This window comes from Balaenoptera musculus, chromosome 19, assembly GCF_009873245.2.
Source record: "Balaenoptera musculus isolate JJ_BM4_2016_0621 chromosome 19, mBalMus1.pri.v3, whole genome shotgun sequence".
Classification (NCBI taxonomy): domain Eukaryota; kingdom Metazoa; phylum Chordata; class Mammalia; order Artiodactyla; family Balaenopteridae; genus Balaenoptera; species Balaenoptera musculus.
Genome location: NC_045803.1, coordinates 41,977,641 through 42,001,847, shown reverse-complemented (window position 1 = coordinate 42,001,847; position 24,207 = coordinate 41,977,641). Strand labels below are relative to the sequence as shown.

At 50.3% G+C, this 24,207-nt stretch overlaps 2 protein-coding genes across 2 annotated transcripts; both read left to right on the top strand.

The window, feature by feature from the left end:
- The first annotated feature begins 618 nt into the window (after positions 1-618).
- LOC118884626 (dipeptidase 2-like) lies at positions 619-5,755 on the top strand. Its single transcript, XM_036832334.1, is given in 12 exon segments — positions 619-643; positions 1,253-1,505; positions 1,796-1,922; positions 2,254-2,356; positions 2,528-2,714; positions 3,016-3,085; positions 3,206-3,257; positions 3,260-3,381; positions 3,747-3,831; positions 4,498-4,573; positions 5,223-5,358; positions 5,459-5,755. Coding segments are annotated over 12 exon segments (1,494 nt in total). The 3' UTR covers positions 5,717-5,755.
- Positions 5,756-11,401: 5,646 nt separating this feature from the next.
- Positions 11,402-15,635, top strand: DPEP3 (dipeptidase 3). The gene is given in 11 exon segments (XM_036834429.1): positions 11,402-11,640; positions 11,915-12,041; positions 12,515-12,644; positions 12,734-12,819; positions 12,822-12,877; positions 13,124-13,190; positions 13,302-13,478; positions 13,993-14,077; positions 14,610-14,685; positions 15,161-15,296; positions 15,399-15,635. Coding segments are annotated over 11 exon segments (1,416 nt in total).
- The last annotated feature ends 8,572 nt before the right edge of the window (positions 15,636-24,207 follow it).

Here is a 24,207-nt window from a genome sequence, read left to right as displayed (position 1 = left end):
TCTCAGTGGTTGAGCTTCTGTGAGAAGGCACATCCCCTCTGTGTGTGTGTGTGTGTGTGTGTGTGTGTGTATGTGTGTGTGTTGGGGGGAGGGGGTCCCCAGAGGAGGCAGCTAGGGGGAGGGCCTGAGGCTGAAATGGGGAATGGCGTGCGGCCTCTGAGCAAGCACAGGCACTTAGCCCTTGAGGTTTCTGGGAAAGCTAGAGCCACAAGGGCCACGAGATAAGGCAAGTGTAGCAGCAGAACCCAGGTGCCAGGTCTTTCCTCAGAAACTATACTTCTCCACGAGGCCGGGCCTTCCACGCTGAGGTAGGAGGGATCCTGTCCAGAAGGTCAGCCAGCAGCTCTGGGAGGAAGGTTGCTGCGATGGGGGCTCTGCTGCCATGGAAATGACTTCATTTCCTTCCACTCAAATAGCCTACTGACTGGGTTCCTGCTCTGTTGAGTAAAAGGGTCGTTGACTCTCCCCAGAAGGTTGTTCAGTTCACATCCCAAAAGTCCCTCTATTCAGGCCCTGGGGAGGTGTAGCAACTCCTGAGGGCGCTCTTTCCTGAGGCTGGCTGACAGAAGTGGGGGAGGTTCCTGATAGTTCCCAGGTGCTGGTTGAAGTCCCCAGAGAATGGTCATGCAGGTTGGGGAGTCAAGTAGGTGGAGAGAGAAGGTCGGGGGCAGAGGGCCCCTTCCTGAATCCAGAGCTCACAAGGTTACCCCCCACCCCATTTCCAGAAACTCTCTCTTCCCCCACACCAGCCCACATGGCCCAGTACCGGGAAACCGGGAGCCCAGAGCACTTGTGGCCGCAGAGACACTCGCACGCAGCCCTCGGAGTGGGCGGGACCGGCTGCAGGCAGATGGGGATGAGGTGTGCTCCCGGGAGGCCTCGGGCTGAAGGTGGCCCTCTGAGAGAAGCACCCCAGCTTGGACAGGAAGGTTAGAGGCGGGGGAGAGCAACCTAGGGCGACCCCTCGGAGCAGTGGGAGTGGGAAGAGGGGCAGGGGCGGAGGGAAGCCGCGACGGGAGGCGAGTGGGCTCTCAGCAGAGGCCAGCTTAGCCCGCGGGAGCTGCCTCTGAGCAGGGGGCGGGAGGGCAGTGCCGCCCTGTGGCTGCCGGGCTTCGCGGATCGCGGCTCTCCGCACACGGGTCGCAGGGTCCTGTGACTCTGTATCCCCTCCCTCACCCCGCCCCCCCCCGCGAGGCCGCGCCGCTGGGTGGCCTGTGTCGACGGGCAGAACCCCATCCGCCGCCCCTCTCAGACCCGCCTCTGCCCACCTGCCTGGCCCTGCGCAGCTTGCGGCCCGGGGGCCTCGAAGGTCCCCGCGCACTCCGCCAGCGGCCTCTGCTGTGGCTGCTGCTCCTGCTGTGTCTGCTGCTGCGGCCGGTAACCCGTGTCCAGACCACGCCGGGCACCTCCAGCACCCCAAGTCCGCGGGAGCGCACGCGGGCCCTGATGCGGGACTTCCCGCTTGTGGACGGGGGGCTGCAGTGTGTGCGGGCTGGTGGGGGCCGGTGGGGGCCTAGCCTGGCCCTGGGCAGGGGAGGTCCGGAGCATGCAGAGCTAGTGGGGAGGCTCCCTCACACCACCCCTGGATGTCCTCTCCATCATCTCTGGATGCCCTTCCCCTTCTCTGTCATCCCCTCCCTGGTGGGAACCCCTCAGCCCAGGCCTCAGCTGCTCCTAGTATAGTCTGTGTGACAGTGTGAGGTGGGGGACCCCCAGGCTGGCCCAGGCCAGGCAATGTGTCCTGCCTGATCCCAAGACCTAAGGAGCCCACCCATTTGCCTTGACCTCCCTCCAGCCACAACGACATGCCCCTGGTCCTGAGGCAGTTTTACCACAATGGGCTACAGGATGTTAATCTGTGCAATTTCAGCCATGGCCAGACCAGCTTGGACAGGCTGAAAGACGGTCTCGTGGGTGCCCAGGTACCAAAGGGACACACAAGGTGCCACCATGGCTGCTGGGGAATGTGGGGCAGTTTGGGGGCCTCAGAGACCACAGGTTAGTCACATTGGAACTAAGTTACCATAGTGACCTAGAAAGTGCCACGCCATGGATGCTGGGGGCTACAGGGGTCACAGTGAGCCAACCTGACGGGCATCCAAGTACCACAGAAAAAGCAACGCATTACATGTGACTTCTGGGCACAGTGAGTGCTGTGCCAGCTGAGGAGGCTATGAGAAGCCCAAGGAGTTCCAAAGCCCAAACTAAGCCCTGGCCTTCCCTCAGTTCTGGTCAGCCTAGGTCCCGTGCCAGACCCACGAACGGGATGCTGTGCGCCTCACCCTGGAGCAAATTGACCTCATTCGCCTCATGTGTGCCTCCTATTCTGAGCTGGAGCATGTCACCTCAGTTAAAGGTAGACGGGGGACTTCCCTGGTAGTCCAGAGGTTAAGACTCCACGCTTCCACTGCAGGGGGCTCGGGTTTGAGCCCCGGTGGGGGAACTAAGAGCCCTCATGCTGCGCGGCACAGCCAAAAAAAAAAAGGTAAACAGACTGGTGGTGGTAGGTGTTAGGGACTTCAGTAAGCTACCCCTGCCTCTGAAAATGATCATCTGACCTACCTGCCCCCAGCTCACAACAATACCCGGAAGTTGGCTTGCCTCATTTGTGTGGAGGGCGGCCACTCACTGGACAGTAGCCTCTCCATCTTGCGTACCTTCTATGCACTGGGTGTGCGCTACGTGACACTCACCCACACCTGCAACACGCCCTGGTGAGCGCAGTGCAGATGGTAAGGGCCCAGTGAGGCAGGGATCTGCCCAAGATCACGCTGGGGCCCAAAGCAAGTTTACCCCTGGGATCCGGCCCTGAACCTGGGGTGGGGAGGGGAATGGAGGTTTGCAGAACAAGACTGAATCCCCAGAAGGGCCCTCCTACTGCCAGGCACAGCCCAGTTTGGGTCCCTCCTCTTGCACCAGGGAGTTGCAGGTGTAGACGGTTCCACAGAACCTCTTTCTAGGCTCTTGTAGCCAAGTCATGGCCACCAGTCAGACTGCCTCCTGGCCATCCTGCAGGGCACAGAGCTCAGCAAAGGGTATCCACCCCTTCTACAGCAATGTCAGTCGGCTGACCGGCTTTGGCGAGGTAAGGACCCGGGTTCCATATCCTGCCCCACATGAATGTACAGCCCCGCCTGTTCCCTACAGATAAATGCACACAAGATAAATGCAGCCCTGATGCCCTCTCCCCATCCTGTCCCTGCAGAAGGTGGTGGCAGAAATGAACCGCCTGGGCATGATGGTGGACTTGTCCCATGTCTCGATGCTGTGGCACGGCGAGCCCTAGAAGTGTCACAGGCGCCTGTCATCTTCTCCCACTCAGCTGCCCGGGGTGTGTGCAAGAACACTCGGAATGTTCCTGATGATATCCTGCAGCTTCTGGTGAGAGACTGCCCTGGTCCTCAAACCTAAAGCAAGAGGTTCAAACCAGGAGCCCTTGAACCTGAGCCTCTTCTCCCTCAATTTCCTCAAACCCCAGGTTAAATATCTTCTGCCCCCAAAACCCACGGTCCACAGCCCATGAACTCTTGAGCCCTAGGTGGGGGTCTAGGTGGTAAGATACTCCTCCAAACCCGGAAACCCAGGGCCAAGACACCACCCAGACCAGGGCTGCGGCTCCTCTATTCACACAAACCAGAGAGGAGACGACTCTGACCTCAACACCTTCCTCACAGGGGCCGAGAGAGTAAACAGGCAGGTGGCTGTGCTGGGGGCCAAGCTGCCTGTCCACCGGTCCGCCCCTGCAGAAGAAGAACGGTGGCATCGTGATGGTGTCCTTGTCCGTGCGGGTGCTGCAGTGCAACCCGTTAGCCAACGTGCCTACTGTGGCAGGTGAGCCTCACCCTGGGCTCTCTGAAAACTGATTTGGAGCTGAAGCTGGGTCCAAATTTGGGGAGGACTTCAGAAGAGCCCCAGTGGTTTGACCCACCTGTTGGCAATAGGTACACCTCCCTAAAACCCAATAATGGACGGTACACAGCACCTTGGTGCCACGTGGAACTGGAGCCATGGAATCAAAACTGCGATACTGATGGGTATCAGGGAGGCTGTCAGACACAGAGCCCGGGTGCTGCCCATCTGTGCCTCTGCAGGGGCTCCTAAAGCGCACTGCCCCTACCTCTGGCCAAGGGACTGGACAGCTCCTTAGGTCTCTGGGGTCTTCATCAGTTGTACTCTTGTTCCTCTCTCATCCTCCACACCGGGGGAAAGGAGCCCCCACAGGTTCTCAAGGAGACTGGGAGGCAGGGTGAATCTTGGGTGGGAAATGGCCCAAACAGGGGGCTCTGGGGTCCACTCCAAATCTGAAGTCCAGTCTAGAGCCAGCTGGGATCACTTCACATCAAATCTCAGGGTCCTCTAGTTGGTACTCTCGGTGCCAGGCCATGAAGGAACTGGCCCGTTTGGCCTACAGGCTGCAAAAAGGGGAATCAACAGAGGCCAGTCATCACCCCCACCCCTGCCCTGGAAGCCCCACACTGCTGACTTCCCATTCTTCAGATCACTTCGACCACATCAGGGCAGTCATTGGATGCAAGTTCATCGGGATTGGCGGAGATTATGACGGGGCTGGCCGATGAGTGCTTCCCCGTGGCTTGTCTCAGGCTGGCTGGGCAGCAGTGGGGCTTTCACAGCCACCGTGCCCACCACACTGTGGTCCTCATGGCCTTGACCATAGCCTCAGGTGTGCTGGCCCAACTGGTATCTCCCCTCTCCCAGGGTCGGCTTCCTGGGCTCTCCTGTCTGTTTGTCCCTACTCTAGGTCATCATATTTGTCTAAAACACCACACAGAGCTCATCTGCCCAGCATCTGCGCCCATCCAGTGCCAGCAGACCCACGGCCTCTGAGTAGACTCTTAGCAAGGTCTGGGCTGGGCTGACCATCTTCTCTGCCTGCAGCTGGGTCTGTGCATGCAGGGGGGTCAACCCAGTTCTTAAAAAGCTTTTCTTCTCTTTATAAATGGAGGCAAAAATTGCATTCAGTGGAAGGCATAGATCTTAACAGTACAATTCAATGACTTTTGACGAATAGTCGAGGCGCTTTTGGGGCCTTCCTCTGAAGGATGAAGAGCAGGAGTGAATCATTTACTCTCTCCAAGTCTCCATTTTCCATATCTGACCAGGGCTGGGGTTCAGTGGACCCTGGACACATAGGGCTTTGGTTCTGACTCAGAACCAGGGAACAGGTCTGAGGCCCAATAGCTGGCTGGCTGGCGGCCACACAGGTTCCCACAGGGGCTGGAGGACGTGTCCATATACCCGGTACTGATAGAGGAGTTGCTGAGGCGTGGCTGGAGTGAGGAAGATCTCTGGGGTGTGCTTCGAGGAAACGTGCGGCGGGTCTTCAGACAGGTGGAACAGGTATGCTGGGCTGGGCAAAAGAGTAGCTCTGAGCAGGTGGTCTCAGCAGGTGTACGTGGGGGTGCTGTGAGAGGTGCTGCCCGCTGACTGCCGCCTCCAGGTACGGGAGGAGAACGAGGGACAGAGTCCCTTGGAGGATGAGTTCCCAGATGAGCAGCTGGGCAGCTCTTGCCGCTCCGTCCTCCCACGTCTGCATCAGAGAGAGGATCTGGCTCCAGACCAGAAACTAACCAGAGCTGCGGTTCGTGGGAATCCCATTTTGTCACCTAAGTGGTCATTCTCAAAATCTTGCCCCCACATGGGCCCAGGCCTCACAGTTATTGCTGCCTTCCCAGTCCTCATTGTTTGGCTCTGGTGATCCAGTTAATCCTGCCAGATGTCACTTTGGCAGCCACAGATACCCAACAAAGTTTCCTTGCATGCGAGCACAAACATTTCCTGAAAATAAATGTTTTAGAAATGGAATCAGCACGAGTGTCCTTCTCCGTGGTGGGGTCTGTGGTGCAGGCTCCCATTACTGGGGTTTGGTAGGGGACCCTGCAGTTTAGACACCGGATACTCAAGGAAGACCTGTTGGCAGTGGCCTGAGGAAACCCAGGTGGCTTGGCTCAGCACTGGAAGAAGACAGTGGGTGGCTCTGGCTGCGGGAGGGTGGACCTTACTCGGTTCCCTCTGTGTAGCTCACCTCAATCCACATCCTGACCCACTGAGTACCACCTGGGGATCTTTCAGGGAATTCTGGTTCAGATGCCCAAGAAGAGAACATGCCTAGATCACAAATGATCTTTGTACCTATTTGCACAGAGCCCAGAATCTCAGGCTACTTAATGGGCCGTGGACCTCCAATGGCTAGACTGCTCTGGATGTGGGCACACCCCCTCCCCTGTTCCTCAGGGACTTCCTCTCTAATCGGTTCAGGCTACTTAGACAACCACCCCATCTTCCCCCAGTTCATTAATGATAATAGCAACTGCACTAATTATAGCCAAGATTGAGTTAATACATTGAGTTAATAATGAGACATAGGGCCTCCCTGGTGGCGCAGTGGTTAAGAATCCACCTGCCAATGCAGGGGACACGGGTTCGAGCCCTGGTCCAGGGAGATTCAACATGCCGCGGAGCAACTAAGCCTGTGTGCCACAACTACTGAGCCTGCACTCTAGAGCCAGCGTGCCACAACTACTGAGCCCCGCGTACCTAGAGCCCATGCTCTGCAACGGGAGAGGCACCGCAATGAGAAGCCCGTGCACTGCAGCCGGGAGTGGCCCCCGCTTGCCGCAAGTAGAGAAAGCCCACATGCAGCAATGAAGACCCAGCGCAGTCAAAAATAAATAAAATAAAATAAATAAATTTATTTAAAAAATAACGAGAGGTAATAATAATAAATAACATGATAAAAAAAGATAATGACTAATAAAAGATAATAGTTAATACTAACAATCTACACATATCCCATTGGCTGAGCAATTACATCCCAGCTATATATCCAAGAGGAATGCATACATATGTTCTCCAGTTCCCTAAAGAGGTATATGAAATAATATTTATAGCAGCACTATTCATAACAACACCAAATGCATTTCAAAATCAAACTTAACTGAAAAAAAAAATCAAACTTCTAGGAGCCAAAGACCAAAGGTTGTTTTTTGTTTTGGGGGGTTTCTTTTTTGCCATGCTGTGCGGTTTGTGGGATTTTAGTTTCCCGACCAGGAACTGAACCCTTGCCTTCGGTAAGGAGAACGCGGAGTCCTAACCCCTGGACCACCAGGGAATTCCCCCAAAGATTATCTTAAAAGCCGTCATAATCAGCTCGGTGGGATAGAGGGGTGGGAGGGAGGGAGACGCAAGAGGGAAGAGATATGGGGATATATGTATATGTATAGCTGATTCACTTTGTTATAAAGCAGAAACTAACACACCATTGTAAAGCAATTATACTTCAATAAAGATGTTAAAAAAAAAAAAAGGTGTCATATTAAAACAAATCACATTAGGGAATTACCTGGTGGTCCTGTGGTTAGGACTTGGTGCTTTCACTGCTGGGGCCCGGGTTCAATCCCTGCTCGTGGAACTAAGATCCTGCAAGCCACGAGGCGCAGCCAAAAAAAAAAAAAAAAAATCACTTTAACTTGTGTAACAACAATAAAACTGACAACTGAATTTTCAACAGAAATAATGGAAATCCACACACAGTAGAACACCTTTAGTCTGATGAAAGTAACTACCAATGTTGACTTCTGTGGACAGTGAAAATATTCTTCAAAAATGAAGGAAAGTGGGCTTCCCTAGTGGCGCAGTGGTTAAGAATCTGCCTGCCAATGCAGGGAACACGGGTTCGGGCCCTGGTCCGGGAAGATCACACATGCCGCGGAGCAACTAAGCCCATGCACCACAACTACTGAAGTCCGCGCGCCTAGAGCCCGTGCTCCGCAACAAGAGAAGCCACCGCAATGAGAAGCCCTCACACCGCAATGAAGAGTAGCCCCCACTCACCACAACTAGAGAAAGCCCGTGTGCAGCAATGAAGACCCAATGCAGCCGAAATAAAATACATAAATTTTTTAAAAAATGAAGGAAAGTAAATACATTTTTGGACCAACAAAAGGAGAGAGAGAAATTGGAAATATACAAACCACCTAATGGGAATATCAATTATTATGGGAAAGTGCATATCAAGTAGAAACTAAGCAGATTATAGGTGTCCTAATTTCACGTTTGAAATGGAGGTATAAAAATTTAAACAGAGTCTTCGGATTTTGAATTTTTAACTGGAGAAAAGTTATGTTCTATGAATACATCTGATCTGTCAAAAGCAGCCACTGACTTGCCTGCTACATATTCTGAAATTTTAAGTCATATAGAAATTCCAACTGACGGCTTTAAGAAACACGCAACATTGACGCTTTGTAATATAAAATCGGCATTGTGTTTGGATCTTCTAAAATTGATTCACAAATTTTGCTCAGTGGAATCGTATCCAAATTTGGGAATAGCCTTGAAAAAATTTTTAGCTATACTAGTTATGGTGGCATCCTGCAATAGAAGTCTCAGTAAGCTGCAGTTATTTTTAAAAATTACTGAAGAATGTCACTTGGTCAAGAGAAATTGTCAAACATTCAATCTATCAATAGAAAATGAACTAAGCAAAGAAGCAGGTTTTGAAAATATTATTCACGAGTTTGCTTCCATTAAAGCCAGAGAAATAAAATTATAATTCTGGTTTGAGTATAAGTAAAATATGGAAACATAAAATAGTATTGTGAGTTTTAATACACCTACTTTTAAGTTCTTCCATTTTTTTCAACTATTTTAATATTCTGGAAAAAACTAACCATTAAAAAATACATTTATAATGTGTATAGAAGTACACATTTTTCCTCTTGCCTCAGGGTCTAAGTTGGCTGGTCTCTGAACTGTTACTCAGAAAGTTCTAATAGTGCTTTCTATTTGTTTCACCTGTTCTCTTCTTGCTTGACTTCTTTTGGATGGATTGAGCAGCGCTCCGAGATCACCTTAATCCCATTTCAGAGCCTTCCAAGCTGAGCTGATCCAGCTCCGAGTCCAATTAGGGGGAAATGGGAAGAGGTGGAGGTTACTAGAAGATAGAAGCTTATAGAAGGGCCCTGTGTTGCTGGCGCTCAGACCTCTAAGGTCTCTAAGGCGCTGCTCAGTCGGTACAGGTGTTCTGAATGGGCATGACAGGGCTGCTCAACGATGGCCAGAAGAAGTTGGAGCTCGCAGCCAACTGCCACTGCTGGAGCCGCACTGACATAAACACAAAAAATGAGAGAGACATTCCTGTTTTCCTCTCCTGTCTTTCCATCTCCCTTTCTCTGGTAACTCCTACTGGCAGAATGTAATAGGAAGCCAGCTGGGTGGCTAGGAAATGTGGTTTCAAGAGTTCAAGCCCCAGCCTCACAGAGCAGAGAATAACAGAAGGCTGGATCTGCAGTTGAGAGACAATTGTTTGATAACCAGGATTGCTGAGGCCTGATTCACTCTTTCCCCTAGGGTGTGCTGTCTTGTGTTCCAACGCCTCAGGGTTCTCCCTTACTTTTGGGGGACCCTGGATACTAATCTCTATTTCCTTAGCCCCACAAAGTCCCTAGTGGAAGAAACAGCCCAAAGACCTGGCCCACCTCTGGGTTTCCACCTTCCCTGGATCCTTCACAAGTAATTTTTCAATATCTTGTTAACTCCCTGATGCCTTCAAGAAGATCCTTTTTATATTTTTCCCAACCTTTCTAATGATTGTCAGGAGGACTGTAACTTTGATTTATTTACTTAGTCAACCAAAACCAGACATTTGAAACTGCATATGCATTAATTTGATAACATTTTAAAATTAACTGTAAACATTATGCCCTCTCCTTTTACCTAAGACTAATATAGGAAACAAATGTATATGAAAAGCTTCTGCACTTCTGAGAAACTATCAGCAAAGTCATCATTCATTAAGTTGTTTAACGTCACTTAAATGAAGACCTCTGTGGCAGGTCAGCTCAGATGTATGAGTCACCAGAAATATAAACACCTCCACCCCCCTTTGTCCTTCCTGAGCTGAGGAAGGCAAGCTGGAGGCAACCAGGTCAGACTTTGTCCTTGCCCCTGAGGCATGAGAAAGGGGCAGTGATGGACAGGGGGCAGTGGTCACCAGAGGCCAAGGTCCCTCTGGTACCGAGAGGGGAGGCCGGCTTGTCAGGGAGTCCAAGAGAGAGGAGACACATACAAATGCAAAAGGGGGGGACAACTCAGACTAGATTTCAGCCTGTGTTGTTGGCCCCTCTCAGCCTGGCAGGACCTGATGCAGGCCCAGGAGGCTCAGATGCCACCCAACTGCAGTTTTGAGATCAGTTCCCCCTAAACCATAGCTTTTTCTGCAGAAAACAACGAATTATACTGTCCAGGCCACTGGCCAGCCGGGAAACCACCTTGTCCTGAAGGAGGAGTTCTGCCTGTCCTTAGGAGACTAAGCCTCTCATGCTCTTAGCACCAAGGGCCCTAACTGGACCTTGTCCCCCTAGTCTGTGCCTTGCAGACTCTTCCAGCTCTTCCCCCACAGCACAGTCATCCTGCTCAAACCAGACCTTTGCCTAGGCTATTGGCCAATCCAGATGCCCTCTCCACTCCCCTGCGGTATCCAAGCCCCATCCTTTCAAGGCTAAGCCACTGTTCTGGTGCCTTCATGAACCTCTTAGCACCATGGCCAGCCTTCACCAGCAGTGCCTCCGACTTCCCTCAGCCAGGATGACCATATACAAAAAAAGATGAGACATAAATTGACCAGGGAGTAGGTAACCCCCTTCCCAAGATGGCGACCATTAACTAATGTTTAGTATGTATATTCCTCTAGGGTCTTATGTGTGTGTGTGTGTGTAACAACACATGCACAGAAGTAAATTTTAACACGAGATACTAAAACAAAATGGTCTCCCATAAGTATTATTCTTAAATTTCATTTTTATTAAAAATATATAGGGAATCACCTTTCTGTCAGTCAAAACATACAGATCTAATTCACTCTTCTGAATTCTAATTCTTCCTAGAATTTCATGGAATATTTAACCCGTTGGAGGCCGGGCATATCCCTGCAACTAAAACCCCACATGGACCTGCGACCTGCCTGGCTAGAGGTGAAATTAGGAAGATTCCTGGACCCCTCCCAGTTCCCCCACTGGCCTCCTCCCCGAGTCCGTAGGTACACACAGCTCGGGAGGGGTGGCTGGAGGGCCGGGAGAAAGGGCGGAGGGAGCCCGCGATGCAACGCTAGCGGGCGCTCGCAACAGAAGCCAGCCTGGCCCACTAGGGCGCCGTCCTAGTCCGGGCGGGAAGATCCTACCGCCCCCTGGCGGCCACGCTGTGAGGCGGCATTATGGGTCCCCGCGCGTCTGTCGAGCGTCCTGACTCCAGCCGCTTCAGACGAGGCCGCGCCGCTGGGTCACCTACATCGACGGTTGGGACCCCATCGTCGCCTTCTGACCCTCGCCCGCCCCTCTCAGGCTCTCGAGACCCGCCTCTGCCCGCCTGCTCGGCCCTGTGAAGCATGCCGCCCGTAGGCCGCAAGGCTCCCCGCGCGCTCACCCGTTGGCCTCTTCTGCGTCTGCTGCTCCTGCTGTGGCTGCTGCTGTGGCCGGTAACCCGCGCCCGGACCACGCAGGGAACCCCCAGCGCCTCGACCCGGCCGGACACCTCCAGCGCCCCAACAGTGCCGGGCTCCCCGAGAGCCCCGAGTCTGCATGAGCGCGCGCGGGCCCTGATGCGGGACTTCCGGCTCGTGGATGGGTGCGTCGGTGCGGCGTGCCGGCTGGTGGGGGCTGAACCCGCCCCTGGGCAGGAGAGGAAGGGCTAGTAGGAGGCTCCCTCACACCACCCCTCTCTCTTCCATCACCCATGGCGCCTTCCTCCCCATTACCCCGTTGCCGGTGGAACCCCCCCCCCACCTAAGAACTCCTCCTCAGGACTACCGTCTGTGTGAGGGGGGAGGTGAGCTGGGACAGAACAGGCCCATGACCTGGAGGCCACGTCCTCTACTCTTACTTTGTCTTGACCCCCCCAGCCAGAACCACCTGCCCCTGCTCCTGAAACAGCATTTCCGGAACAAGCTACAGGAGGTCAACCTGCGCAATTTCAGCCTTGGTCAAACCAGCCTGGACAAGCTCAGGGATGGCCTTGTGGGTGCCCAGGTACCAGAGGGACACACTTAACGGCCGCTGGGGAATGTGGGGGCCACAGGAACCTGGGTAGACAGGCCTCTGACTATCAGAGGACACGCAGTCTGCCATCATGGGGCTGCTGGAGAGTGCAGGGGTGTTGGAGGTCAAAGCTGGCCAGCGGCATGGTTGCCCAGGTTCTGTGGAGACTCCAAGAAAGTGATCAGAAAATCCCTGGCGAGCGTGGGGGCTCTGAAACTACAAAGGATATGGTGGATTGCCTTTGGGGCATTCACATATCACATGGACAAACAGCAGGTGAGGACGGGTCCCGCCAGTTTGGCTGCTGGCAGCAAGCTGAATAATCAAGGTACCACGGGGTCATGCAGTGCCGCACTCAGGGCCACTGACCCAGATGAGTACCTTGGGGGCTGAGGAGGAGTAGCAGGCCAAGGGCACTTGGAGACCACCCTGATCTCATTCTGGACCCCTGGGCCAACCCCCAGTTCTGGTCAGCCTATGCACCATGCCACACCCAAGACCAGGATGCTGTGCGCCTCACGCTGGAGCAGATTGACCTCATTCGTCGCGTGTGTGCCTCCTACTCTGAACTGGAGCTTGTGACCTCAGCCAGAGGTGGGCTGGGGAATGGGAGGATAGTCAGGGCCTCACTCTGGTGGTTCTGGCCCTGGGCTCTGACCGCTTGATTCTCTGCCCTCTTCTAGGACTGAACAGCACTCAAAAGCTGGCTTGCCTTATTGGTGTGGAGGGTGGTCACTCACTAGACAGCAGCCTCTCTGTGCTGCGCAGTTTTTCTATCTGCTGGGAGTACGCTACCTGACACTCACCTTCACCTGCAACACGCCCTGGTGAGCAGTGCCTGGCCAGGGTGGAACGGTAGACGCATGGTGGGGAAACTGCCAGAGAGGTGAGGACAGAGGGGTCCACAGAGGGAGGCTGTGGGGTCTCAGCAGATCCCTCATACTCCCAGAAAGCAGCTGGTCCGGATCCTCACCCTGTTCTGAGGTGGGATGGATGGACAAAGAGCCTGGAAGTCCAGGCTCTGTTGGCCAAGGTAGGGCCTGCTAGATTGCCTTCCTCTGGCTGTCCTTCAGGGCAGAGAGTTCCACCAAGTTTCAACACTTCTACACCGACATCAGTGGGTTGACAATCTTTGGTGAGGTAAGGACTCCTTTTCCATATCCTACCCCTCACGTTCCCTACAGATATGCGCATACACGTGCGTCCTTCCTGACCCCCCCCCCAAAAAAAAAACCCCACCTGTCCCTGCAGAAGGTGATAGGGGAAATGAACCGCCTGGGCATGATGGTGGACTTGTCCTACGGGTCGGACACCTTGGCGCGGCAAGCCCTGAAGGTGTCAAGGGCCCCTGTGATCTTCTCCCACTCAGCTGCCAAGGCTGTGTGCGACAATATGCTGAATGTTCCCGATGACGTCCTGCAACTTCTGGTGAGCGGCCACCCCAGCCCTCAAACCTGGGACTAGGCATGCTTCATCCAAAGATCCTTTTTTTTTTTTTTAATATTTACTTATTTATTTATTTGGTTGTGCTGGGTCTTAGTTGCAGCAGGCGGGCTCCTTAATTGCAGCATGAGAACTCTTAGTTGCAGCATGCGTGTGGGATCTAGTTCCCTGACCAGGGATCGAACCCGGGCCCCCTGCATTGGGAGTGGGGAGTCTTAACCACTGCGCCACCAGGGAAGTCCCTATCCAAAGACCCTTGACCCTGAACAAAGCTACCAGCCGAGGCCTCACTCACCCTTGGATCTAAGGCTGGTTAACCCTCCCCCATCTCTGAAACTCAAGGCCAAATCCGTTCCACCCAGGGGCCAAGAGAAGTGAAGCCTTACCCAACCCCTCAGGCCAGGAGTGAGCACTTACCCTATCAGGGCCCCCAGGGCATAGGTGGCAGGCCATCAGGCTGGAAGTGCCCAGCTGAGTGTCCATTTGTTTATCCATGTAGAAGAAAAATGGTGGCATTGTTACGGTGTCGCTGTCCACGGGGGTGCTGCCGTGTAACCTGTTTGCTAATGTGTCCACCGTGGCAGGTGAGCCCCGCTTTGACTCCTTGTGCAGTTGTAGCTTGGCCTGTGGCCGCTAGGGCCCTCAGGACAGCTCTAGGCGTCTGGCATACCTGCTGGGCCCTGGGCAAGCCTCCCAACAGCCCAGGGGAGCAGACACAGCTCTTCACTGCCCTGAACCCAGATCTAGGGCTACAACCAGTGCTGATGGGTTTGGGGGAGGCAATTGCCTCTGCCTCTGAGTCTCACATTTGCTCCCACATCTCTGGAAAGGACAGGCAGAGCCCCGCAACCAGGCTCTCAAGGAACCCAGAGGCGTGGTGGCTCCTGGGCAGGAAAAGATCCAAAGGGGTTGGTGGCCCTGAGGTTCACTCTGGGTCCGGTGTCTAGCCTATAGCCACTTCAGAACTCACAATGGGCTGGGAGCTCTGTGGAGTCAGCTGTTATGTCCTAGAGTGCTGTGGGCAGGGGATTGACCACTCTGAGTTCCCCCAGACCAGGGCTGGTCCCAGGATCTAACTCCAGCCTCGTGCTGCCCACCACAACCCTCACCCCCTAGATCATTTTGACCACATCAGGGCTGTCACTGGATCTGAGTTCATCGGGATTAGCGGAAACTATGATGGGTCTGGCCGGTGAGTGTTTCCCTGGGGTTTGTCTTGGGTGGGGGTTCAGTGGGGAGTCCTTTAGTCTCAGTTCCTTATCCTATGGTCCTCCCATCCTTCAGGCCTCCACCACAGACTCTGGCCTTCCAGCCCACCTGACATCTCCCCACTCCCAGGACCTGTTTCCTGGACTCTCCCTGTCCCTCCTGTGGCCCAGTGGACCCATTCCCACTCCAAGCCATCACAGTTGTTAAGTACCCACCCCCTCACAGGAGACCTCATCTGCCCAGCACATGCTCTACTCCCAGCCCAGCAGATGTGCTGTGGACTGAGCATCTGCTCAGCAGGTAAATGCTGCAGAAGCCCAGTCTTCAAGGAGCTTCCAAGTTCCATTCAGTAGCCTGAAGAACACAGACCTTCATTTCCCACATGTAGCTGGGGCTGGTATGACAGTGGGCCCTAGGCCAGGATCGGGTCCACAGCTAGCCAGCTGGTGGCCACACAGGTTCCCTGAGGGGCTGGAGGACGTGTCCACATACCCGGTACTGATAGAGGAGTTGCTGAGGCGTGGCTGGAGGGAGGAAGAGCTGCAGGGTGTCCTTCGTGGAAACCTGCTGCGGGTCTTCAGACAAGTGGAACAGGTATGCTGGGCTGGGCAAAAAGATGGTTCAGTGTTTCAGCGGTTGACGGGCGTGGGAGGGTGGGTGCTGGGGAAGCCACTGACTGCTGACTTTCATCGCCAGGTGAGAGAGGAAAACAGTGGCCAGAGCCCTGCGGAGGATGAATTTCCAAACAGGCAGGTGGACAGGTCGTGCCACTCCCACCTGACTCAGCCTCAGAATGAACACCTGACCGCACACCATGTGGGAAACAAGTGGCCAACCAATCAGGCCCTCCAGAGGCCCTCAAAAGCCTCCCCACACGTCGTTCTAGGCCTCATGGCTGCTGCCACCTTCTCAATCCTCATCCTATGGCTCTAGTGACCTGGCCAGTCCTCCAGAGGTCACTGTGTCAAAGTCTCACAAAGTTCCCCTCCTAGTGGTCCAGGCACAAACATAGGTATGCTGAGAATAAACACTTTGGGTACAGAGCCAGGTGTGAATGTCCTTCCTTCTTCACAGGCAGGGGGGTTGGGTCTGGTTGGCTCTTGGTTGGTGAGTGGTCTTATGTTCTAGACCCAGCTGCTCAAGATGGGTGGTTCCCATTGGCCTCCAGCTTTGTCTTTCTCAGGAAAGGCAGAGGCATCTTACCTTATTCTTATTCTAAAAGCCTGAGCCCACAGAAGAGCACTAAGGAATCAAGTGCAGAGTTGATCCCATCATGGAGTGTGACAGTGGTAGTTCCCAATGTCTCTCTGAAAGGTTTAAAAATTTGTTTGTTTGTTTGTTTTTAAAGGGTGATACCTTTTATAGCATAAACTAACTTGTTTGGAAATATCAAGAGAAAGCATGAAAAGCTTTTAGATTTTTCAGATAAGGTCCTCTTTTTTTTCTTAAACTGATTTTTTAATGGAGGTGGAGAAATCAGGTCTTGAAAAGAAAAAAAAAGGAACATAGTGCCATCTGCTCAGCTTACTACAGGCCTTCCATCTCGGACCACTTTCCTCTCCCAATCCGCAAGGGTGGGCCAGAGCCAGATCGAAGTTCCTTCCATGGGAACTTGAAATTAGCAGAGAGACTATAGTGCCACATATGACATAAATTGTGTCCATATGTGTGTGGGTCTCTCTTTGAATTCTGTTCCATTTATTTGGGCTATTTGTTTATTGTAGTATTAATACTATAAAGTTTTAATCACGGCAACTTTAGTTTTTTTAATTAATTTATTTTTGGCTGCATTGGGTCTTCGTTGCTGCACACGGGCTTTCTCTAGTTGCGGCGAGCGGGGGCTACTCTTCGTTGCAGTGCACGGGCTTCTCATTGCGGTGGCTTCTCTTGTTGCGGAGCACGGGCTCTAGGCGCGCGGGCTTCAGTAATTGTGGCACGCGGACTCAGTAGTTGTGGCTCGCGGGCTCTAGAGCGCAGGCTCAGTAGTTGTGGTGCACGGGCTTAGTTGCTCAGCGGCATGTGGGATCTTCCCGGACCGGGGCTCAATGTCCCCTGCATTGGTAGGCGGATTCTTAACCACGGGGCCACCAGGGAAGTCCCATCTCGGCAACTTTAAAACAAGTCTTGACATCAAGTAGAGTGAGTCTTCCCACTTTAAGAGCATCATATCAGTAAATATTTGATCAGATAAGTAGATCCACAGTGAATGATATAAAATAAGAGATTTATTATAGGGATTAGACTTTATGCACATATAGGAGACAATGGAAAAGGCTGCTTGATCTGGTGTTGGGTCTTAAATCTGTACGGGTAAGCTGGGCCAGAGTTAAAAAGGAGAGCTGGATGTGAGGTGGAGGAGAACCTGAATGAACCCATAAGGACAAACTGGAACAACTGGATATCCATTTGTGAAAAAAAAAAAAAAAAAGGATATTGACCCCTAGTTCACACCATATAGAATAAAACATACAAAATAAAATTAATTTGAATATGTTATTGTTCCAAATGTGAAAGATAAAAGTACAAAACTCTTAGAAAGGGACTTCCCTGGTGGTCCAGTGGCTAAGACTCAGCGCTCCCAATGCAGGGGGCCCAGCTTTGATTCCTGGTCAGGGAACTAGATTGCACATGCTGCAACTAAGAGTTCACATGCCACAGCTTAAAAGATCCCACATGCCGCAACGAAGATCCCGCACCAGCAATGAAGATCCAGAGTGCCGCAACTAAGACCCAGCACGCTCTTCAATAAGTGATGCTGGGAAAACTGGACAGCTACATGTAAAAGAATGAAATTATGAACACTAACACCATACACAAAAATAAACTCAAAATGGATTAAAGACCTAAATGTGAGACCAGACACTATAAAACTCTTAGAGGAAAACACAGGAAAAACACTCTTTGACATAAATCACAACAAGATCTTTTTTGACCCACCTCCTTGAGCAATGGAAACAAAAACAAAAATAAACAAATGGGACCTAATGAAACTTAAAAGCTTTTGCACAGCAAAGAAAACTATAAACAAGATGAAAAGACAACCCTCAGAATGGGAGAAAATATTTGCAAACAAATCAACGGACAAAGGATTAATCTCTAAAATATATAAACAGCTCATGCAGCTCAATATTAAGGAAACAAACACCTCAATCAAAAAATGGGCAGAAGACCTAAATAGACATTTCTCCAAGACATACAGATGGCCAAGAAGCACATGAAAAGCTGCTCAACATCACTAATTATTAGAGAAATGCAAATCAAAACTACAATGGAGTATCACCTCACACCTGTCAGAATGGGAATCATCAGAAAATCTACAAACAACAAATGCTGGAGAGGGTGTGGAGGAAAGGGAACCCTCTTGCACTGTTGGTGGGAATGTAAATTGATACAGGCACTGTGGAGAACAGTATGGAGGTTCCTTAAAAAACTAAAAATAGGGCTTCCCTAGTGGCGCAGTGGTTGAGAGTCTGCCTGCCAATGCAGGGGACATGGGTTCGAGCCCTGGTCTGGGAAGATCCCACATGCCGCAGAGCAGCTGGGCCCGTGAGCCACAGCTACTGAGCCTGCGCGTCTGGAGCCTGTGCTCCGCAACAAGTGAGGCCGCGGTGGTGAGAGGCCCGCGCGCCACGATGAAGAGTGGCCCCCGCTTGCCACAACTAGAGAAAGCCCTCGCACAGAAACGAGGACCCAATACAGCCATAAATAAATAAATAAATAAAATTTTTAAAAAAAAAACTAAAAATAGAACTACCATATGACCCAGCAATCCCACTACTGGGCATATACCCAGAGAAAACCATAATTCAAAAAGACACATTCACCCCAGTGTTCATTGCAGCACTATTTACAGTAGCCAGGACATAGAAGCAACCTAAGTGTCCATCGACAGATGAATGGATAAAGAAGATGTGGTGCATATATACAATGGAATATTACTCAGCCGTAAAAAGGAACGAAATTGAGTTATTTGTGATGAGGTGGATGGACCTAGAGTCTGTCATACAGAGTGAAGTAAGTCAGAAAGAGAAAAACAAATACCGTATGCTAACACATATATATGGAGTCTAAAAAGATGGTCCTGATGAACCTAGGGGCAGGACAGGAATAAAGACACAGACATAGAGAATGGACTTGAGGACACGGGGAGGGGGAAGGGTAAGCTGGGACGAAGTAAGAGAGTAGCATTGACATATATACAATACCAAATATAAAATAGATAGTTAGTGGGAAGCAGTTGCATAGCACAGGGATATTAGCTCGGTGCTTTGTGACCACCTAGAGGGGTGGGAGAGAGGCGCAAGAGGGAGGGGATATGGGGATATATGTATACATATAGCTGATTCACTTTGTTATACAGCAGAAACTAACACACCATTGTAAAGCAATTATACTCCAATAAAGATGTTAAAGAAAAAAAAAAAGACACATGCACCCCAGTGTTCATTACAGCACTATTTACAATAGCCAGGTCATGGAAGCAACCTAAATGCCCATCGACAGATGAATGGATAAAGAAGATGTGGTACATAGGTACAATGGAATATTACTCAGCCATAAAAAGGAACGAAATTGGGTCATTTGTAGAGACATGGATGGATCTAGAGACTGTCATACAGAGTGAAGTAAGTCAGAAAGAGAAAAACAAATATCATATATTAACGCATATATGTGGAACCTAGAAAAATGGTACAGATGAACCGGTTTGCAGGGCAGAAATAGAGACACAGATGTAGAGAACAAACGTATGGACACCAAGGGGGAAAAGTGGCAGGGGGGGATGGTGGTGGTGGGATGAATTGGGAGATTGGGATTGACATATATACACTAATATGTATAACATAGATAACAAATAAGAACCTACGTATAAAAAAATAAATAAAATAAAATTCAAAAATTCAAAAAAAGATGTTGAAAAAAAGAAAAAAAGACCCAGCGTGGCCAAATAAATAAATAAATACTAAAAAAAGAAAATGAAAAGGTAGTCAACCTTACTAGTCACTAAGGACACACAAAATAAAACTCACAGAAAAGGATAACTAAAATTCAACAGATGAACAATACCAAGCGTTTGTAAGGGTGTGGAGCAGCAGGTATTCTCTCATACCCTGCTGGTGGCAGTGTAAACTGATAAAAACTACATTGAAAAAGAGTTTGACATTATTTACTAAAGTTAAAGACACATATACCCAAGGATTTAACTTTTTTTTTTCCCTAAAGACCCAGCAGAGGGACTTCCCTAGTGGTTCAGTGGGTAAGACTCTGCGCTCCCAATGCAGGGGGCCCAGGTTCAATCCCTGGTTGGGGAACTAGATCCTGCATGCATGCCACAACTGAGTTTGCATGCCGCAGCTAAGAGCCTGCATGCTGCAGCGATGATCTGGCATAGCCTGCATAAATAAATAAATAATAAATAAAATTTAAAAATAAAGACCCAACAGAAATGCCTGCACACATGTGCACTGAAAGACATGAACAAATATATTTAGAGAAGAGCTATTTTTAATAATTTCAAATTGAAAATAACCTAACAATAGAGAAATCAACGGTGCTATATTAACTCCATGGAAGAGTACACAGCAATGAAAAAGAACAAATTACAGTCACACACCACAAGTTGCGAGAATCTTACAAAATAATCTTGAGTGAAAGAAGCAAGATATAAAATAATACCTATCATATTATTCCATTTCTATAAAGTACAAAAACAGGCAAAACTGATCTATGATGTTAAAGTCTGTTTAAGGGTATCCTCAGGGGAGGTAATGACTGGCAGGGGGCATGAGGAAGGGCCTCAGGATTGTTGGTAAAGTGCTCTGTCTTGATCTGGGTGCTGGTTACCTGGTGTGTTCATTTTGTGAACTATATACTGTACATAATTATGGTGTGTGAATATTTGGCCGCTGTTACACAATCATCATTGGAAGCAGAAGTTCTGTTGAGGTATTCCTCACAACCAATAATCAATTTTTGTAAATGTTCCAAGTTTACTTGACCAAAATAAGGAATTTTCCAATTGTATGTAGAACTATATACATGTCCATTAGGTCACCGTCATTAATTGTGTTATTAAAATCTTTTATATCTTGCTGGGTTTTTTGTGTGTTTTTTTTGACCTATTTGTAAGCATGACAGTTGTGGTGAAATCTTCCACTGTGATGGTGTATGTATCAGTTTCTCCCTATAGTTCTAGCAATTTATTTTTATTGAAGTGAAATTCACATACCATAAAATTAACCATTTTAAAGTGAATAATTCAGTGGCATTTAGTACATTCACAATGTTGAACAACCACCACTTCTATCTAGTTCCAAAATATTTCAATCACCCTAAATGGAGACCCTTTACCCATTAAGCAGTTGCTCGCCATCCTTCTCTTTCCCCCTAACCACCAATCTGCTTTCTGTCTCTATGGATTTCCCTATCCTGGATATTTCTTACAAATGGAATCATATAATAGGTGACCTTTGTATCTGGCTTCCTACAGTTAGCATAACGTTGTCAAGGTTCATTCATGTTGTACTTTTTCTCCATTTTTATTTTACTCTTTTTCTGGAATTCCTACTGTGCAGATATTAGAACTTGTTTTTCTATCCTCCCATATCTCTTTTCTGTTTTCTCTTTCTTTATTTTTTCTTTCTTCTTTTGGGAGAATTCCTTAACTTGGTCTTTCCAATTTATTGATTCATTCTTGATTATAACTTTATGCTATTAGATCGCCTATTGTGTTATTTCAATTATTGTGGTAATTTTAATATATGGTCCCATGTGCTTCTCCCATCCAAAGATGGGCTCCATGTCTGCCCACCCCTTGAATCTGGGCTTTGTAACTGCTTGACCAGTGAAGTATGGCAAAAGTGATGCTGTGCCCATTTCCAGGCGTAGGCCCAGAGAACTGTTCTGCTTCTTGGGATGCTTACTAATGGACTGTAGCCACTATACTACAAGGAAGCCAAGCAGCCCAGGGAGAGGTCCACACGCAGAGGACCCAGTGCCCTGGTCCACAGCCCCACTGAGCTCTTAGCCTACAGCCAATAACAATTTGCTGGTAATGTAAGTGAATCATCTTTTTTTTTTTTTGGTCACGCCCCGCAGCTTGTGCGATCTTAGTTCCCGGACCAGGAACTGAGCCCGGGCCCCTGGCAGTGGAAGCAGGAGTCCTAACCACTGAACCGCAAGGGAATTCCCATGAATCATCTTGGAAGTGAATCCACCAGTCCTAACTGATGCCATGTGGAATAGAGATGAGCTTCCTCAGCTTACTGATTTGTGAGCAAATAAATATTTTTGTTGATTGTTGCTTTAAGCCACTGTTTTGGGGTAATTTGTTATGAAGCCATAGATCACTGGAATAATCATATTTTTCTCTACCTTATATTTCTGCTTGTTCTTTTTTATATTTTCATGTTTCATATTGCTAATATTCTCCCTTATCTTTTGTAATATGTTTATTAGGCTAATTTTGAATTTTTGATCCATGTATTCTAATCATTTTCCTGATAGATGTTTTCTTTTGAAATGTCTGTTCTTCTAAATGTCTGTTAGTTTTTGCCTGTTATTATTGCCCATGAGTACCCTGATGGTGCAGGCTATTTGACCAGTCAGTAGTATGGGGGAAGTTGTATCCTAGCTACAGAGTCCCCCAGAGCCTAAGGTTTCAGTTGTGCTTTAGTGACCTATCTTCCACGCAGCACCTGACCCCACCCCTGAGGAGAGACGCCAGGTAAGAACTATGGGGAACCTTTGCAGAGCATCAGGGAAGACCAAGGAGGGGGCACTTGTTCATTCTTTAGTCAAAAAATGTGTTGGGACCAGGACTGAAGATACCAAGGTAATGAGACCAAAATGGTCCTGCCAATGTGAAATCCACAGTCTAGTGGGCATGAAAAACATTAAAGATATCCACCAACACGTTTCTCCCTGCAGTGGGTCCTATGAAGGGAAAGTGCTCCAGGGGAACACAATCCAGGGGAGGGTGAAGCGGGGTAGTGGGGAGGTGGGGTGTGTTTCAGAGAAGTCTTCTGGGGAAGAAGTGGTACTCCGAGCTGAGGCCTCCTCCATACAGAGGAGTTTGGTAAATGAGGGTGGGGGCAGAGGGTAGAAAGGCATTCTGCCAGGTGCAAGTGCGGCACAGAAACTCCTTGAGTTTGGGGAAGTGAAAGAAGCCAAAGCATCTGAGCATCTGGTCTTCCCTGATGCTCAGCCAGAAAGGCTGAGGCTGGGGAGGAGGATAGGGAGAGATGCAGCTGGAGAGGTTGAAGGGGCCAGAGGGAGCAGGGCCTTGTGGACCAAGAGAAGAGCTTGGGCTTTCTCTTCAGAAGAGGTGGCTCTACCAGGAGCAGGGAGTCCATTGCAAGGCTGCTACTGTGGGCAGGTGAAGGTGCCAAAGCAACAGACCCTGGCCAGGATGACTATGGCGTAGGGGCCAGAATAGGGGTCAGCTCCGAGGTCTTCCTGCAGGGCCCAGCGACTCTGATCCCTTATTCTGCCCCAGAGCTGGAGGTCAGAGGGCGCAGAGTCTGAGGTAGGTTGAAAAGATACCACTAATTCTGATATTCTAAAGCCCTCTGAGTCATAAAAAGGAGAAAAAAAAATGGAGACAGAGGTGTGAAGTGGCCTCTGGGCTTTTCTGATAGAGAAACAAATAGCTAAAAGAATGGCCTAGAAAGATAAAGATGTTAAAGTAAAGCCAACTGGATAACTTATCTGAAGCAGTGGAGTAGAAAGTGAAAGAAAATTTAAAAGCAAAGAAGTAAATGGCTTGGGTAAAGGAATCCCTAAGAGGTGAGACAGTAAAAGATAAAACTGAGATGAAAGAACTTGGCTAAAGAATCCAATGCAGTGTCCAAAGAGGCAAACGGGGCTGGGCGAGGGGGATGGGTGTCCTTCCTACCGAGGAGGAAGCAGCCTCTACTGAAGGGTCAGGAATCCCCAGCAGCCTCCAACAGGGAGACATGGAGGGTGGGGGAAGGGAGGGGACTTTCCTGGGTTTCCGTTTCCAAGGTTTCGGAGGAGAGAGGTGGAAGAGAGAGATGATGAAAATGGGGAGGGGGTACTCAGGAATGGTGGGAGGCCCTGGGCAGGACTGGAATGACCTTTGCGCTCCTCCCTATCCTTCCCCATCCCTGAATCACAGAAATGTCACTGAGCGCTCACTAGGCACAAAGCGCAGGGCCAATGCACCCCGTACCCCATCTCACGGCCCTCAAGCAGCCCCAAGAGGTGGAAGCGCATTTCCCCATTTTACAAGTACCGCAACTAAGGCTCAGAGAGGGCGGCTCACCACCCGAGGTCACACAGGAATCGGGCCTACCCAGCGCGTGGAGTAGTACTCCCGCCCCGGGGTCTTCACTCCGCCTGGGCGCCCCCACCTCAGGGAGGAGCCGGTCCGAGCCCCTCCTGCTCCCCGCCCCCGAGGGGCGGCCCGCGGGGCGGGCGGAGGAAGTGAGCGCAGCGGGGAGGAATGTGAGCGGGCGGGGCGCGCCGGCCCAGGGCGGCAGGGACA